Genomic DNA, 16,289 nt, shown 5'->3' with positions numbered 1-16,289 from the left:
TAGACTAAAATGGAAGATGGAATTGACTGTTGAATATTGAGTTTACTCTTGGTGACAGCCCTGTCCATTTGCTACTTTTACAAGCTTTCCTATTCCCTCTTCTTTTATGTTTTACATGGTTTATATGCTCTGTGTGACTTTGTGACCAGGATCTAGTCTCCATACTGATCCTATAAAGCTGCTGGTAAGAGAAGATGTGACCTTTCGACTTGCCATTCTTGGAGCTGTCACTAATGGTTCACTGAAGCTGTTGGCCAGCAGTGGGTGCCAACAAATCCTCATGAAACATTGTCTGTCATCAGGGAAGATGTTGAGAAGGAAGCAGCATTGCATGAAGCCTGCGACCTGCCCTCATGTTGAGAACTATATGTGGTTTGGGGATCTTTCAGGAGGAGCTACAGGAGGTAAAAGGAAGCAACCTTCTTAAAAATGGTGTCTGAAAGGGTTAGTGGCAGTTAGAAGTTATCTGTGCTTACAGAGTCACCGATGCAATGGGCAAAGCAGTTGTGGAGCTGTTACTCATCAAATTGTGCAGTATTAAAACTGAGGGAGCACTTGCTGAAATTAGGTTTGAATCGCAGAAAAGACTAGGAGAAGCGAACATATGTGGTAGATAATTACATGAGATTATTAAGGTAGCTAGTATTAGCAGGGTTCAGGAACATGAATTCACACACATTAGGTCCGTAACAGATGCAAGTGGAATAGGCAGAGATCTACACTTCACCAGCCATCGTATAACAGCTGTGAATGTTGGGGGAGCCTGTGGAAGATGGATGGCAAATAGATGACTAAGGCTCATGTCCTGTCAATGTATCTCCTGATGATTGTGTTGGACATGGAACACTTCCTTTGACCACTGGTCTAAATAACATGTTTTGTTTTTATTAATGGGTCTGTATTATGCACTCTTATTTTCTAACTAGAAAGCTGTTGAGGAGCAGAGCCTCATTTTGTGCTTTGTTTATGGAATTTAAAACAGTTCCTCAAGCTGTTCTTGAGTTACCCTTTGCCAAACAGAATGCTAAATAGTAATCTTTGTAGTAACTTTTAAATTCTAGAGTTACTCAGAGTTGCAATACCTCATAAAGTTCAAGCTCTAGACTAAGCTTTTTACCAGCATTTTTCTAGAAATATTTTTGTACTCATGCTTGAAGATTTGAAAAATGTTTGACTAACCATAGTGTGTAGTATCAGAGACTTCAGGGTTTTTGTTGACAAATTTCATGATCGATTCCTATGATCACGCAGTAGGAAAAACTCTTGGAAACTGTTCTTGATTTATAATTTTACAATTTTATAATAAATATGAAGCATGTGTCTGTTTGGATCATACCAAAATTCCAGTATTCAGAATTATTTCTGAATAATTCTGTAGTAGAAAAGAAACCTAAAAAATAGTGGAGAGAATTGCTGTATTTTAAAGGATAACTCTACAGTCCTATTAATGTTTGTCTCAGAGTATTTACTTCTAGAAAAGAGTTCTCATATTGGCAAATGGTATGGTGCAGTCTTACTAGTAGCTCTACTGTTGCTGTTAATCTGGGGGATGGGAACGAACAGATGTGTTGGAAGCCATAGGGAATGAATGCAAATGTGTATATTGTGTTGTTAACTGTTCAATTCGTTGTTTAAATCTGGATTATAAGCCACAAAACATGAATGCAAAAGTATATACATAAAAGTAGCCACCGGGATGGAGAGAGATATATGTGTGTATCTGTCTACACCCACACTTTATGTATTTGTAATTTTTTTTATTGCTTGTTTTTCTTCATAAAAAAATCCCGAAGATTTAAGATCCCTAGTTAAAGAGAACTGTCTAAAGTGATGTAACTGTTACTTAAGTGAAGTGCATGTGAAGCACTTCTAATTGCTTTGGATCATTTTATTTTTACATGAGGAGTATATTTTTGGCAGTAAAAACATTCTGTTGCAACATAATTTCCACAGCATTCAGTATAATTATTTTTTTTATTCTTTTGGTAGAAGTTTGCCTCCAGAGGTTGTGGGTTTCCATGGTACCTAATCTTTATTTAGCAGACACTTGGTATTTCTATACAACAGTGGAATGGCAGCAGTGGAGTTCTGTTCTGCTTTTCTGATCCTAGTGCAGATTTTACACGTTTGACCTTCTAACATATTAACTGCTGTTGAAAACTTTCTGCAGAGATGCATCAAGAGGAAATAAAAACCCTCTCCACTGTCATGAAGGGGTGTTGCTAGATCTGGGTATGTGATAGTTGATGCTTGCCAAGTTATGGGATGGTGGGAAGGTATTACGTGCATCTGTTATGTGTGGTCAGGAATTATGATCAAGTTTTATCACTTAGTTTTAAATGCATGAAACTAAAAAGTAGCTGAAAGTTGCTGGAGTTTTGTGTTTTACTGGAATGTACTGAAGTGTCTTAAAAGCTTAAATGCTTAATGCTTTAGTTACAAGAGTATTAATCTGAAGGCTTCACAATCGCTAGGAAATGATGTTTCTCTGGAATATTATGGCTGTGGTCAGGACTTCGGGTTTCCGGAGAGGGCGTGTTTGGTGCTGAAGTGCATTATTGCCTTCCTACAAGCTGGGAGATTAATGATCTGGTTTGTGTAGGTCCCTGGTAGGTTGGTGTTACAATAGGAATTTGAACTAAGTTATTGGTAGTTTACAAAACCAGATACTGAGCAGAAAGCTAGTAAGTAAGCTGGTAAACTAAACTGTGAAATATTTATTTGAAATGTCATTGTGGATATGTGTTTTTTCCCAGTAAACAAGAAATTAAAATGTTTATTTTGCAGAAGAATATATTTGTCTTGTGCTCTTATAATTCTTATCTAAGTGTAATTACAGGTTTTAGTTGCAATTGTTCAGTGGCATCTAGTGACCTAAATTAGGGCTGATTGCTCTTAGTACTTGAATGGCATTTGCGGGTTAATGGTATAGATTTTATGGGATTTTCTAAAAATAAAAAGTAATAGTCAATTGTTTGAGCCGTAGAGACTATTAGGTACCATACAGAAACAATGGAGGTGGGGAAATGGAGGAGGTTAAAGCTGTCTCCAACATGAAGTATTTCTATAACAGGTGCAGAATTAATTTTTTTTTCAAAATTTCCTTTGTTTTTTTTTCCTCTAAAATACCAAGATTAATACATAGCTATTTACAGATGAGTAAACCTATTTTTAGGCTACTAAAGCCGAAAGAAAAATGCAAAATTGTTACACAAGCATTTAATACACGGCTCATTAATGTGTTTGAGTGAAATTGTTTTTATGTAGATGGAGAATTCTGCTTTCAAGCCTTAGTCTCTTAGGATTAGTGTTTCATTTGTAGCAGTTCAGTACAGATTTACAAATCGCTACCAATAGCAGGTGTAAAAGACCTTTGAGTTTTTCAGCAAGCAAAAATGCCAGATGTAGCATGTGGAGGGAAGAAGCTTCCTGAAAGCTTAACAAAGATGGTAGCAGTTTTCTTTTTAACCTGTTGGTTATGCCGCTAATATTTGGTACTGTACCAGTACAGAAGCTGGCATGAATCTGGTACAGGAACGTAGGAATACGTTTGTGTACTGCACAGGCAATCTGTAGATGAGTCTTTTATGCCCTTCTCTCCAGCACTAGAAGCTACACTAAGTGAAAATATTTTGGATTGAACTTTTAGCATACTCTGAAAAACTGCCTCTAGAAGACCAAAGTGAAAACGATGATGAACCTCTGTTGCTGAGTGTTAATTTTTGTGGAAGAAGTGTTCCAGCTGATTGGGTTAGCATACAAAGGTTGAACTTTCGTGATATACTTAGTTGTCTCCACACTTGTACTTAAAGCATAATATTAGGTCCAGCGTTACTGAGTTTCTATGCATTGTATTCATTTTAATGCAGTTTGAAAGAACCCATGAACTGATTGGTGTGAGGTGAAAAATGGTGGAGTCAAGCTTTTTCAAAAATGTGGCATCATTTGGGAGGCTAGAAAGGAGGACGTGTATGTGTAAAAAGCGCTCTTAGTTGATGATTGCTAGGGAGAATGCGGTGCGGTTCTGTGGTGCCTCAGGCAGAACCATCACTACTAAAACTTACAAAGAAGCTTACCTAAAAGTCAGGCTTTGTCAAGATGAGTAGGTAATAAAAGTATAAAAGGAAACAGGGAAAGAAAGCTGGTTAGTTTGCTATTGTTTTTTTCCCCCCCTGTGTGGCAGTGTCTTCTGCATACTTTTGTGCTACACTGAAATGGTAAAAATAGCGTGAAGATAGTGTATGTTTATAAAGGTCTTTCAAAATGCTTGCAATGTGCTGTTGAAGTTAATTATGTTACAGTAATTTTATTATGTACTGACTTCTGTAAATCCTATTTTATGAAATAGGAAACAGCAGCTTTTGAAATATGCATGAAGGAAGGTAGCGGAAGTAGTGAGTGCTGTTTGTGTGTTATGACTGACTAGAGCTAGCCTGTGCTACTTTAATGCGCTTTATCAGAAAACATTGTTCTGATCTTGTGTATGTGTTGTACAGGTGACATAAGGCATATCCTTTTCTGGTGGTTTTTTTTTTAATTTGGTGTATTTTAATAACTTGTGCCTATTGCCAGTCTTGTACAGTCAGTCAGTTCATCAAGCAAACTCTCTTTATCCAAGAAAGCAAACTTTGGTAGGTCAGACAAAATTGCTATCTGCAGGTAAATGAGAAGTCTAAGTAGAGAATGAGATCTTACTCCCAGTTTTAAGTTTTTATTTTGAAAAGATTGGAGTCCACTCAGTAAAGGCTTCTGCACTTTCTTGTGGTTCATGTTCTTTGTAGGCTGTCAGCTGATTTCAGGCATTGCATCTGGTTACTTTGGAAATGATTACATAAACAAAATAGCAGACTTAAGGAAATAATTTACAGAATGAGATGCATTACTTCTTTAAGTAAATTATTCATAAGGAAGAAAGTAATTGTAAAATAAAGGTAACTATTTCCCACAATGTTTTGATACCGAAAGGTCTGACACTGATTTTTACCTTCTTCTGAAATGAAATAGTGAGTCATTGTTTTATACAGCTTCTATGGGAAAGAAATGGAAGACAGTTTAGGGTAAAAATCATATGGTGGAAATGGATGTTTTTTCCTACACTGTAACACAATCTAGTAGTCACCTTAAGATTTTGAGTCCTTGGTGTCAGTCATTGCCTCTTGATCAAAATATGCATTTTAATTGTCCCAGCATAGGTATTTCTTGAGACTAAAGGCAGCATGACGCTTGAGCCTGTAACGTAATGTAGTTTGATGGCTGCAAAAGCAGAAATTGATGTACTTGTCTAAGCAGCTTTAGAATAATATGTCTAATAAAAAAAGTGTTATCCTTTTTTAAATTGTAAAGCTCCATATAGTCAGCCAGGTATTCTGTGTGCAGACGAAGTTGTGAACAAAAAAAGATGTCTTTGTGTCCTGCTTTTAAATGTTAGGGTGAGGTGCAGGGGAAGGAACTGATTTACAGTTGTCTACAGTTTAGTAGGTTGTAGCAATTGTTTTGTCCATAATCTTGGCAGAAGCAACTGTTTTGTGTACTACTGTGTAGTGGTTCACTGGGAGCATGGGAAGGGACTGGGATGAAGAAGTGTGAATTCTCCTTAGTGCTTTAAATAAAAAGGCAGACAAAATAAATCTTACTATTGGGAGAAAAAAATGATATATATGACTTCTATCCTTTTAATGCTACATGCTGTTTCAGGTAACATTTAAGTTCGTAGCATAAGTAATGCCTTGAAGCAGACATCTTCTGTTCCATTCTGAGTGTTTTTAGCTTGGTTTCTATGGCAATGAAACCTATGCAGAGTGTCAGGCCTCTTCTTCCTCTGTCTCCAAAAATAACTTCTAAATTTACCAGCCAGTATAAGCCCAGATTAAATGGGATAGGAGAGACTCAAAAGTAGTTGGTTGCTACTGGTTTCAAGCAAATAAGTTACTCCATAGAGGAAAATCAGTGACCTGTAGAGACAAGGCAGAGTTGCTGCAAGACGAAATGATATAACCACTGCTGTCTATCCTGCTGGCATAGGCAAAATTTCCAGCTTGCTAAGGCAAGTTCTACTGCAGTTGTAGGTTTTTATTGTTTTGGTTTGGTTTTTACCCCAGTGGAGTTTCCTGAGAGGAGCTGAAACTGCCTTCGGGAGAGGGTAGACACTGGAATGAGAGCTAACAAAAGCTGATATCTGTTCATGGAACAACTTGTGTTCATTATTCTAGCTGTAAATATTCAGGCTGCTTAATCTAGTCTTGTGAGTTTTGTGATGGGGGACTCTGTAAGGATTCTCTTAAGATTTTTCTTTAAGTTGCTGCATTGAGGTAAGCTTGATGTTTTTTTCAGAATTTCAGAAAGGTCTGTATAGTGGAAGATGGGATAAATAGAAAGTCTTTGTCCATGAATACAAGTCCTACAAAATAAAGACCCTTTGAAAGATCTAAAGGGCTTAACAGGACTCTTTTGTATGGAGCCCTTAGAATGGAATTTTTCCTAATTGTAGTTGCAATAAGACTTGAATGACTTGCTAACTTGGTCTTTGAAGGCAACGTATCGCGCATGTTCTCCCATTTGGAACTGTTATTAAATTATAGATAATTTGGAGAAAGGTAACTTTCAAGAAGGCAGTAAAGACACGAAATTATTTTCTTAAGTAATGGCAAAGTGGGTTTTGAACAGTAATATGCGCTTTGACCAATGAGCTACTGTGGATCTCTGTCTTAGTATCATAGTATAGTTAGGTTAGAAGGGGCCTTAAAGATCATCTGCTTCCAACCCACTTGCCATGGGCACGGACATCCCAGTAGATCAGGCTGCGCGAGGCCCCATCCAACCTGGCCTTGAACACCTCCAGGAGTGGGGCATCCACAACCTCCCTGGGCAACCTGTTCTAGTGTCTCACCACTCTCATAGTGAAGAAATTATTCCTAATGTCCAGTCTACGCCTGCCCCTCTCCAGTTTATACCCATTCCTTCTGGTCCTATCCCCACAAGCCTTTACGAATAGCCCCTCTCCAGCTTTCCTGTAGGCCCCCTTCAGATACTGGAAGGTCGCTATAAGATCTCCTCTGAGCCTTCTCTTCTCCAGGCTGAACAGACCCAACTCTCTCAGCTTGTCCTTGTAGGGAAGATGCTCCAGCCCTCTGATCATCTTTGTAGCCCTCCTCTGGACCTGTTCCAACAGCTTCATATCTTCCTTATGTTGAGGATTCCAGAACTGGACACAGTATTCAAGATGAGGTTTCACACGAGAGGAATAGAGGGGCAGAATCACTTCCCTGCTGGCCATGATTCTTTTGATGCAGCCCAGGATACGTTGGCCTTCTGGGCTGTGAGCACACATTGCTGGCTCATGTGGAGCTTCTCATTGACCAGCACTCCCAAGCCCTTCTCTGCAGGGCTGCTCTCAAGCATGTCATCCCTCACCATATACTGAAAATAGGCATTGCCCCGACCCAGGTGCAAGACTTTTCACTTGGCCTTGTTGAACCTCATGATGTCTTCCTGATAGTGATGGCACATACTTGGTAGAGAGAAGAAGTTTGCAGTGATTTGAAGTAGAGGGTGAAAGGAAAGACAGAATGGAAGTAACAGACGGAAATCCATTAAAAAGGTGTTACTTATTCCCCTGCTGGTAGTACAGGTTGTTGTGGTGGGGTAGTTAGAACTACACACGCATTCCAGGTGTAGTAGTATTTTCTCATGTGTGTATTGTGCCTGTGTTTATATATCTATTTATATATATGTGTGTATTTATATGTAGTTTATATGTATATCTAAACCCTTTAATCTTTAAGCTATAGTTCTTCAAACAGTATTTGGAGGGGCTCCTAATAAACAATAAAAAATTATTTAGCAAGTAAATTTATAGCTTTTTCTAATTTGACAAGTTTAAAGAGAAGAGCGTGGTAGAAACCATAAGAAAATTGCATGTTGTTCTATTCCCTCACTTGTAGTGAAGCATCTTCTGTTTACCCTTGAACTATCTTTCTGGTTTACCTGCTTACTGTTGAAATGTCTTCTATGCTTCTAATTCCCACTACTATCCTCACTTTTTTGTTAGAAAAAAAAAAAAAGCTTGGAATTTGAACCTGCGCAACTTGAACATGACCCAGCGATGTGCCCTTGCGGCAGAAAAGGCCAATGATATCTTGGGCTGCCCTAGGCAAAGGATTGCCAGCAAGTTGAGACAGGTGACCCTTCCGTTCTGCTCAGCATTGGTGAGGTCACAGGGCTGTGCCAAAGTTGGGGCTCCCCAGTATAAGAGAAATGTGGACATGCTAGAGAGAGTCCATCAAAGGGCTGCCAAGATGATAGAGACTGGAAGATTTCGTGTATGTGGATAGGCTGAGAGAGTTGGAACTCTTCAGCCTTGAAAAGGGGAGGCTCAGAGTGATCTTGTCAATGCCTATAAATATCTGAAGTGAGGGTGGAGTCAGGCTCTTTTCAGTGGTGCTCAGTGACAGGACCAGAGGCAGTGGGTGCAAACTGAAACACAGGAGGTTCCCTTTGAACATCAGGAAACACTCTTGTTTTTATTAACTTTTTTTTTTATATAATGTGAGGATGACTGAGCACTGGCAACCAGGGAGATTGTGGAGTCGCTATCCTTTGAGATACACAAAAGGCATCTGGACATGGTCCTGGGCCTTAGCTGTAGGAGCTGTGCTTGAGCAGGTGAATTGGACCAGATGCCTTACGCAGATTGCTTCCAACCTCAACTAATCTGTGAACCTTGATATACTCTGGATATAAACCAATTTTGGTACAAATGTTACGTTACCTAACAAAGAATTTAGCGTTCTTTCTTCTGAGAATGTGCTTTTCCCAGTGCTCTGATTGTACTTTACCTAATATGAAATTAATGTAATGTATTCTTAATATTTTTGTTATTGAAATTGAAACTATTTTTCAGTAGACTATTCATAGAAACTGTGAATTTGAAGTTACAGAATACTTTTTCAGATGTGTTCAACTTACTAATCTTATCTTCTGACTTTTAAATATGGTTCTTGAGTAACTGCCTTCTGACATCTTAGCTTGTAGTTTTCACTAGTGTGAACTATCAGCTTTTTGCTTAATGCTAGTACTCTTAAAGTTTGATTCATATTCAAAACACCATCAAGTTGGCTAAAATAATAAAAATATCTTCTATAGGAAAAGCTATTAGTTGCTGCGTTCAAATTCCACTTTTTTCAATCAGTGTTCTTGCTTATCTGAATTCGTATTTCTGTATATGCTTAACTGTACGTTTATCCCTTTTAAAACTGCATTTTAAAAAACAATCAACCAAATGAACCAGCAACTTAAAGTTAGGGAAAGGATTCTATTCAGACTATAAAGAAAAGCAGAATGTTTTGAAAATGTTTCAAAGAATTTGATTGGAGGAGCTTTCTGACAAGATGCAAAAATACAAAAATCACAGTCACAGAATTAGAAATGTCTTTATTTTTTATTTCTTCTAGACTAATACAATAAAATACAGTGTTGTAATTTAAAATGGTTTAATACATTTTATGAATGTATTTAAGGAAAAAATTGTAATAGTGTTCATGTATTCATGTATAAAAGTATTTTATAGTCTGATTTTTCCCATGTAGTAAGCATTTGAAATTACAGATTTTTAAGGCTCTATATTTAGATCACTGGTAAGAAGGAATCCATTTCTGAGGAAAAGATAAGACAGTTAATCTTTAGGTGTTTGCTTAAAAGTATTTAATTTGACTGCTTAAATTAATCACGTGCTGGTTTGTAAATTATTTTTGATTTTGTTGAAGCGTAGTCTTTTCTCTTTATGAAGATGGTTCTGCAAGTACTAGGTTGTCATGGGAAATATTCCCTGAACACGTCTGAAATTTGTATTTTTCTTCTAAGCTTCACAATGAGGATGACCCCCCAGAGTCTTCAGCAGCTGAGCAGCCTTCCGCATCTACAGAGACTACACAGACTCCTCAGACAGCAGCTGTATCTGAAGCAGATACTTCCCCTCCACCGTACTCTAGCATAGCTGTAGAAGCAGCTGCAACCTCAGGTATTTTTCTTGCATAACAGCTTGTCAGGGAGGAGTGTGTATGAATCAGCACTTGGTTCAAAGTGGTAGAATGCTGCAGTATTTTTTCCTATGCACACAATTGCAGTAAAAAGCTATGCTTTCATGCACAGCCCTTTGTCTCATTTGTTCTGAAAAAGCACGTTTCTAAGTTACAGTAATTGTTCCAAATTACTAGACTAAATGGTTATTCATTAATTAGTGTAATAGGTTTTATTTAAGTCTGTGTGTAGTTAAGTTCCGCATTTAATCTACATCTTTGAGCAGTGGTCCATTATTAGACCTCATTAGCAATTTTCATTGCCTATTATAAAAAACCCCAAAAATCTAAAGCACTGATTTGTCAGAACTCCAACTTCTTCAGTGCCTGCCATTATTTGGTGAAAATACTGCCATGGAAAAATTCATTTTGCTTTTGCTCCTGTTAGAACTTCTTGAGGAAATTGAGTAACAGGAGTCTCTTTCTCCATTTAATCAGTATTTAATTTCTCGTGAGGTTGTGACTTTTTCTGGCTATGGGAGACCTAACAGCAGCTAACGTTGAAGTACCTGTTTAGGCATGCGTCTCCCACGTGCCACACAAGTATTTTAGAAGTAACCCTCTACCTAATCTTTTTAATGTTGATTAAAGGAGCGGTTTCCTGCTCCGGTTCTTGGAGGCAGTGTTTGCAAGTATAAATAGCGATGCAGAATTATCCCTGTATATAACATCTATGTGTTGGTGTGCTGACGAATCTTATTACCATGTGACTTGTGCTGACAAATCCTTATCACAAAAGCTATCTTGTTACAAAACTACTACTGTAGGAGAAAGCTCAAGGTGTATTTTAAATAATTTTTATTTGTTTTGCTAGTAATTCTTTTCAGTGTGGTGATATTTTGCTATTTCAATATATAAGAAAGAAGTCTGTGGTCCATTTTAATAGAAGAAACGTTTTTAAAAGAATGTGGTGAAACTATTCTAAGAAAATTGTTTTTCTAAGATTACAACTGAAGTTAGCAACCAGGCCATGCTAATAAAAATACAGCATGGTTATTATTGGACTTCGTAATTGATTGAGGTTGATAGTAAAAAGGGAAGGTTTAGCATGTTTTTGTGCGTGTCTCTTGAATGTTTGATAAAAAGCCTTTGGAATGCCATGGGATGTAACTAGGCAAATACGATTTTTTTTTGTTCATAAATGTGCTTCCTAACAGAAGGTAAGGTTTCTGCCTTGAGTAGCAACTAAAGGCACTATCAAGCTGCTCCTCTTATTTTATAAAAATAAATGTTTTAAAAATCTTGTAAGAACTTAAACTACAAATATTATTGATTTTGGTCTCTGTTGAAAAAAATATACTTTTAAGCTCAATAGTTATATGCGCGTAATATTTTATATGCTTGACAACTTTTTGGCTTAAAAATGCATAACCTCTTTATTTTGAACAGAAACACACAATGAATTTTATCCTGTACCACCTCCATACAGTGTAGCTACCTCTCTTCCAACTTATGATGAAGCAGAGAAGGCCAAAGCTGCAGCAATGGCAGCTGCTGCAGCAGAAGTTGCCCAACGAGTAAGTGTACAGTTCTGCTTTATTTCGGTTATGTGAAATCTGTTACGCTAATCTAATGGTTTATAATAATTGGGCCCGTATTATGGCCTACTTATTAAAATGATGATGGGCTTGTTATTTAAATATTTGGGCTGCTTAGGTTTTTTATAGTGTAAGTTAGTTCTAAAGTACTGTGAAAAGTGTATTGTACTAACTGTTCTGAGGCATAGCTACTGTCTAAATAGTTTTAAAAGGCAAATTTTGCCCTGATTTAATAGTTTATCCAGTATTTTGTCATCTTTTGATTAGGTATTTACATATTTGTAGATTAGTTATTGCTGATCTGTAGTGCTTCAAATGGTCTGGGAAGGCAAAACTCAAATAATGTTGATCCTTTAAAAGGAAAGGTCCCTATTGTTTGCTCCATGAAGATTTTAATATTGAAGTTAAAGAAAATGTTCCAAGTACTTAAAAGAAAAAATATTAAAACCTCACACACCACAATTTATGATAAACAGTACATTAATTAATAGGTATATATCCAGTGCTTGTATTTTTATAAGAATTAACAATGTAAAGAATGCAATCTTCAAAATAGAAAATTGATCTCTTTTATTAGGATTAAATGTTAGTTTTGTAAACAAAGTTCTTTTTTTTTTTTTTTTCCTTCCGAATTTTGGAATGTGAGAATCTTGCTGTTCGATAGTATTGGCCATAGTACTCCAAACAGGGCTTCCAGTGCTTTCACCTGTGAAGGTGTTGCACAGATCTAGTCTACTTAATGCAGTAGGGAACAAGGAGCCCTTGCGTGGTTACTTGACAAATTTCTGTTGTGAGGTGATGATCTCCAGTTGTTATCTTTTAACTGCTTTAACAGGAGCACAGATTCCATGTAGTCTGTTCTTAGAGTTTGTCATATAACTAAAACTTCTGCTGAAATACTGGTCTGAGTGAAACTGTCAGTCTGAAGCCATAAACTTTTAAACTTACTTGGAACCCAAATCTTACCTCTTAGGGTACCATTACCAGTCCTGTTACACCTCAGACAGGATATATGCAACTCTGTTGGAAGATGCTTGTTGCTTTTGGCTTTGTTTATCTAGACCTGTGAGGTAAAATTTTCATACATAAGCAATCTTCCTTGACCTGAATTTCAGAGGGAAAACCCTCATGCTAGGGTTTGGCCAGTTTCAAGAATAAAGCTTAGCAAGGTAAAAATAAAATTAATGGGGTTTTGTCTTTTCATTTTAAGCTGGTTTTAGTTTGGAGAACTTCCTAATGTGTTCAAGTCGCTTTGTCGGAAACATCTTTTGCCCTTTTACAGAAAATCTGCCTGGCTTTGGCCAAATCACAAGTTTTTTTAGTAACGAGTTTCTGCAGCTGATACATATTAGTATCAGTAATTCAAATTTAGTAAGTGTGTGGAGATTGTCGTGCATGAACAAGATTATACTGTTCGTAGCTCTGAAGGGGATGGGACTACAGATGTGCTGTCATCCAAGAGCATTCTCATTCTGTCAGAGTAGAATTACAGGACTGAAAGCATATACACCGTATGACTGTTCCTGACTGTTTTTTGTCAAAATACTAGAGTGAGTAATAGGAATTTCTGGTGTGCCCTGAAGTAGCTTTATTATTCTTGGCCTTCAGTTAGAAGGGAAGGGGAAAGCCACTTGATTCAACTGCAGGGGCATCAATGACAGGTGGAAGGAAGGACAGCTCTGAGCCTCTGAAGCTTATGTGTCATGGGAAGAGAAGTTTGATTGTGGTTGGACAAGAAGGTAACTGGCTCTAAGTGAACACAGACGAGGATCAGAGAGGGTGGGTCTAAAAATGAAGAGGCAAGGGTGAATGGAGAGCAGTGGTATGGAGTGAGCACAGAGAGGTTTATGAGGGAGAAGGATAAACCGTGGTTTGTGGAGAAGGGAACATAAGTAGGGGCAAAATGCGGTACTGGGTAAGGAGCTGAAGCTGCTGTGTGAGACAAGAGTAGGTAGGGAGAAGGAATCTAGAGTGGGGTGGTAGGAGATTAGGATGCAGTGATAAAATGAGAAATAAACTTTTACGTAATGTACTTTTCCAAAACATACAATAGAACTTGGTGTTCAAGAACTAAGTGCTGGCATCATAAGCATTTCACTTACGTAGGAAAATGAGTAGGACACACCATTATTCCCCCAAAGCAGAGATGGGTTAAGACGTTGTAGACTTACAGCAGTACGAAGTTAGGAGTGTATTCAGTGTACCCAAAAGCCACAGTCTTGCTGACTGCTAAAATAGCAAGTTTGATAGAATTTCTGCTCAGTTTGCTTTTTGTTATTTATTTTCTCTTTTTAAAGCACACACATGCATACACACAAGCTATAGTAAAGAAACAGTAATAAGTTTGCAAGGTTGAGCTTTGGGGAAAAAAGTAGGAAATGCTAAAGTTGAATTACGATTTTGTAGATGATTTAAAAATTGTGCCAGTGCCGTTTTAAATAACACCATTTTAATTATCTTACCACATGATACTGCCACAAAATCCATGCCTTATTTAATAACTTTAATAGACTTACACTGGGGTGGACTAAAACTGTAATAACACAGTCTTAATCTGACAGATGACTGGAATAAGAAAAAGGTTTATGGTTAGAATGGTGGTTTCTCACCTTGATGGAAAGGATTTTGATCCTTTGCTCTAAATAGCAGTGGAATAACAAATTGCTTAAACTTTGCTCTACTGGTATGTAGTTAATTGTTTTTTTAGTTCTGCTGTCTTGGTGATCACAGGCAGTGACAGCTGGGGACAGTGTTTGACTTGTATGTTACACACTTTGCAAAACATGCACAAATGAACTAAGATGCAAGGTTTTTTTCAGTTTTTATTTTCAGCTTTATGAAATTATTGCTTTTATGAATGTAAACTCTCCTGTGATCCATGCCTCTAGTTTCTTCTTGTAAATTGATGTTATATTGCCTCTTTACTACAATAATGTGAACAATTGGAAAAAGTTAAATGTCCTTATGTTGCCTTGAGTGATATGTGAACCTGATAGTTGTTCTTAAGCATTGTCCAAAGTGTACAGTAAAGAAGACTACAAACCTACTCATTGAGCAGAAGAGAGGGAAATGGTATCAAAAGGCAGCACATTCACAAAACAACTTTTATCTTTTTTTTCCTGAATGAGTTGGTGATCTTATATGATTACACAAATGTCTTTTGTGAAAGGCTTCATCACAGGCCTTGCATCCACACGTTGTACAAACAATGTAAACATAAAATTTACGTAAACTTTCAGGACTTGTTTTTGTTTTAGCTCAATGCATCAAAGAAATTCTAGCAGCCCTGTGTCATCAGTAGCGATGAGCATTAGTTATCCTGGCTTTTGACATTTTCATTTTCAAATTCTCAAGTTCAGTTCTGAAAGGTTAATTTAAATGGGCAAAAATATTGTTAACAGTTAAATGACTTGTTTCTGTATTGCAATGAATGGCTTTACTTAATGCTTTTCAGTTGCATTTGTCTTATGTTTTTCTGTTTTTACATGCTTAGCACGCCCAGTTTAGGGAATCTAGGAGTCTGTTTGATGAAATATTCCTCAGTCGTCCAGAGGTATGGTATAGTTCTCTCTAGTTTAGACTTTAACTGTGCATTTGTTTGCCTGCAGGAAAATTCTTTTGGAGTTCATTGTGCCTTTTTTCCCCTACCATAAACTTTTCCGTATTCTTTTGTATAATTTATGGGGTTTATTCAGTAATTTGACCCTTTCCTCAGAAGTTTTCATCTGTAAATCCACTGCATTGAGAAATGTTATATCAGCTTAGTTTTCTGAGGAGTTCCTGAAAACTCAGGTTCTTTACTTGATTAAAGGTGGTTGTCTCACTATAAGCTGTGATAGGTTTCAATTTGAAGGAAGTTACAAAGCACTTGGGGAGGGAAAATAGTCCTTTTTGCAGAACACTACAGAGAACACTAATTTCAGAGGCCTTAATAGGTTTGACTTTTTTTAGATGCTGTGTACCATTTGATGTTCTTTTGCTTAGAGAAATTACTCTGTGACATACTGTTTATGGCATGATAATGTATTTTGCTGTTAGCTGTTTCTCTGATCATAAGAATAGTAAATTTTCTGTTTATACGGCTCTTGGCATGTTTAGCAAACAAGAAATGTTGTCCATGATCCTTAATATGGCTAAATTTGTTAAGTATATGATACTGAAACACTATGACTTAATTTATGGATTTGTGTTGTTATATGACATTCTTCTCATGAAAATGAAAAAAATTAAATGAAATACATAATTATTCACATTGATACAAATGTCATTACCTAATAGAAGTATTCCTATGAAATTGTTTAGTTCTAAGTATCAGCAGAGAAGGCAGCCATTCCACATAGTCCTTTTCATTCCCCAATGAACAATGGTGAGCAGTTACAGTTTGAATAAAGGCTGGGGCATTTGACACCAACTAGATCAAATGAGAGCACTGTGAAAGACAGCCAGTATTAGTGGGGCTTGAGCAGTGGCCATAGTGTCTTCCACCTGTGGGACTGACCATAGAACCACATAATTTTAAGTGATGTTGATCTAGGCTGAATATGATTTAGGTGCAGGAAACTATTTAATAATTTCTTAAACATTCTGATAATTTTCAAATGGTAATTTTTGCGGTCAGTACATAGAACTTGGTTTAATGTAATTGCCTTTTGACATGGAATGTGATGTATTACAAGTT

The 16,289-nt window shown here is 37.1% G+C and overlaps 1 protein-coding gene across 5 annotated transcripts in view; it reads left to right on the top strand.

Annotated features, from left to right (window-relative positions):
* The window catches only part of NDFIP2 (Nedd4 family interacting protein 2), a 48,044-nt gene that overhangs the window by 9,664 nt on the left and 22,091 nt on the right, over positions 1 to 16,289 (top strand). For 2 of the 5 annotated variants that reach the window (XM_054067760.1, XM_054067719.1), the window contains exons 2-4: positions 9,859 to 10,015; positions 11,463 to 11,590; positions 15,105 to 15,164. In XM_054067760.1, coding sequence (XP_053923735.1) covers positions 9,859 to 10,015; positions 11,463 to 11,590; positions 15,105 to 15,164 — 345 coding nt within the window. Of the gene's footprint in view, positions 1 to 226; positions 405 to 8,058; positions 8,178 to 9,858; positions 10,016 to 11,462; positions 11,591 to 15,104; positions 15,165 to 16,289 lie in introns of those variants that run through there. The other 3 variants (XM_054067751.1, XM_054067740.1, XM_054067730.1) reach the window with 3 other exon arrangements.

This window comes from Cuculus canorus, chromosome 1 (assembly GCF_017976375.1).
Source record: "Cuculus canorus isolate bCucCan1 chromosome 1, bCucCan1.pri, whole genome shotgun sequence".
Classification (NCBI taxonomy): Eukaryota; Metazoa; Chordata; class Aves; order Cuculiformes; family Cuculidae; genus Cuculus; species Cuculus canorus.
This window is presented reverse-complemented; position numbering and strand designations above follow the sequence as displayed.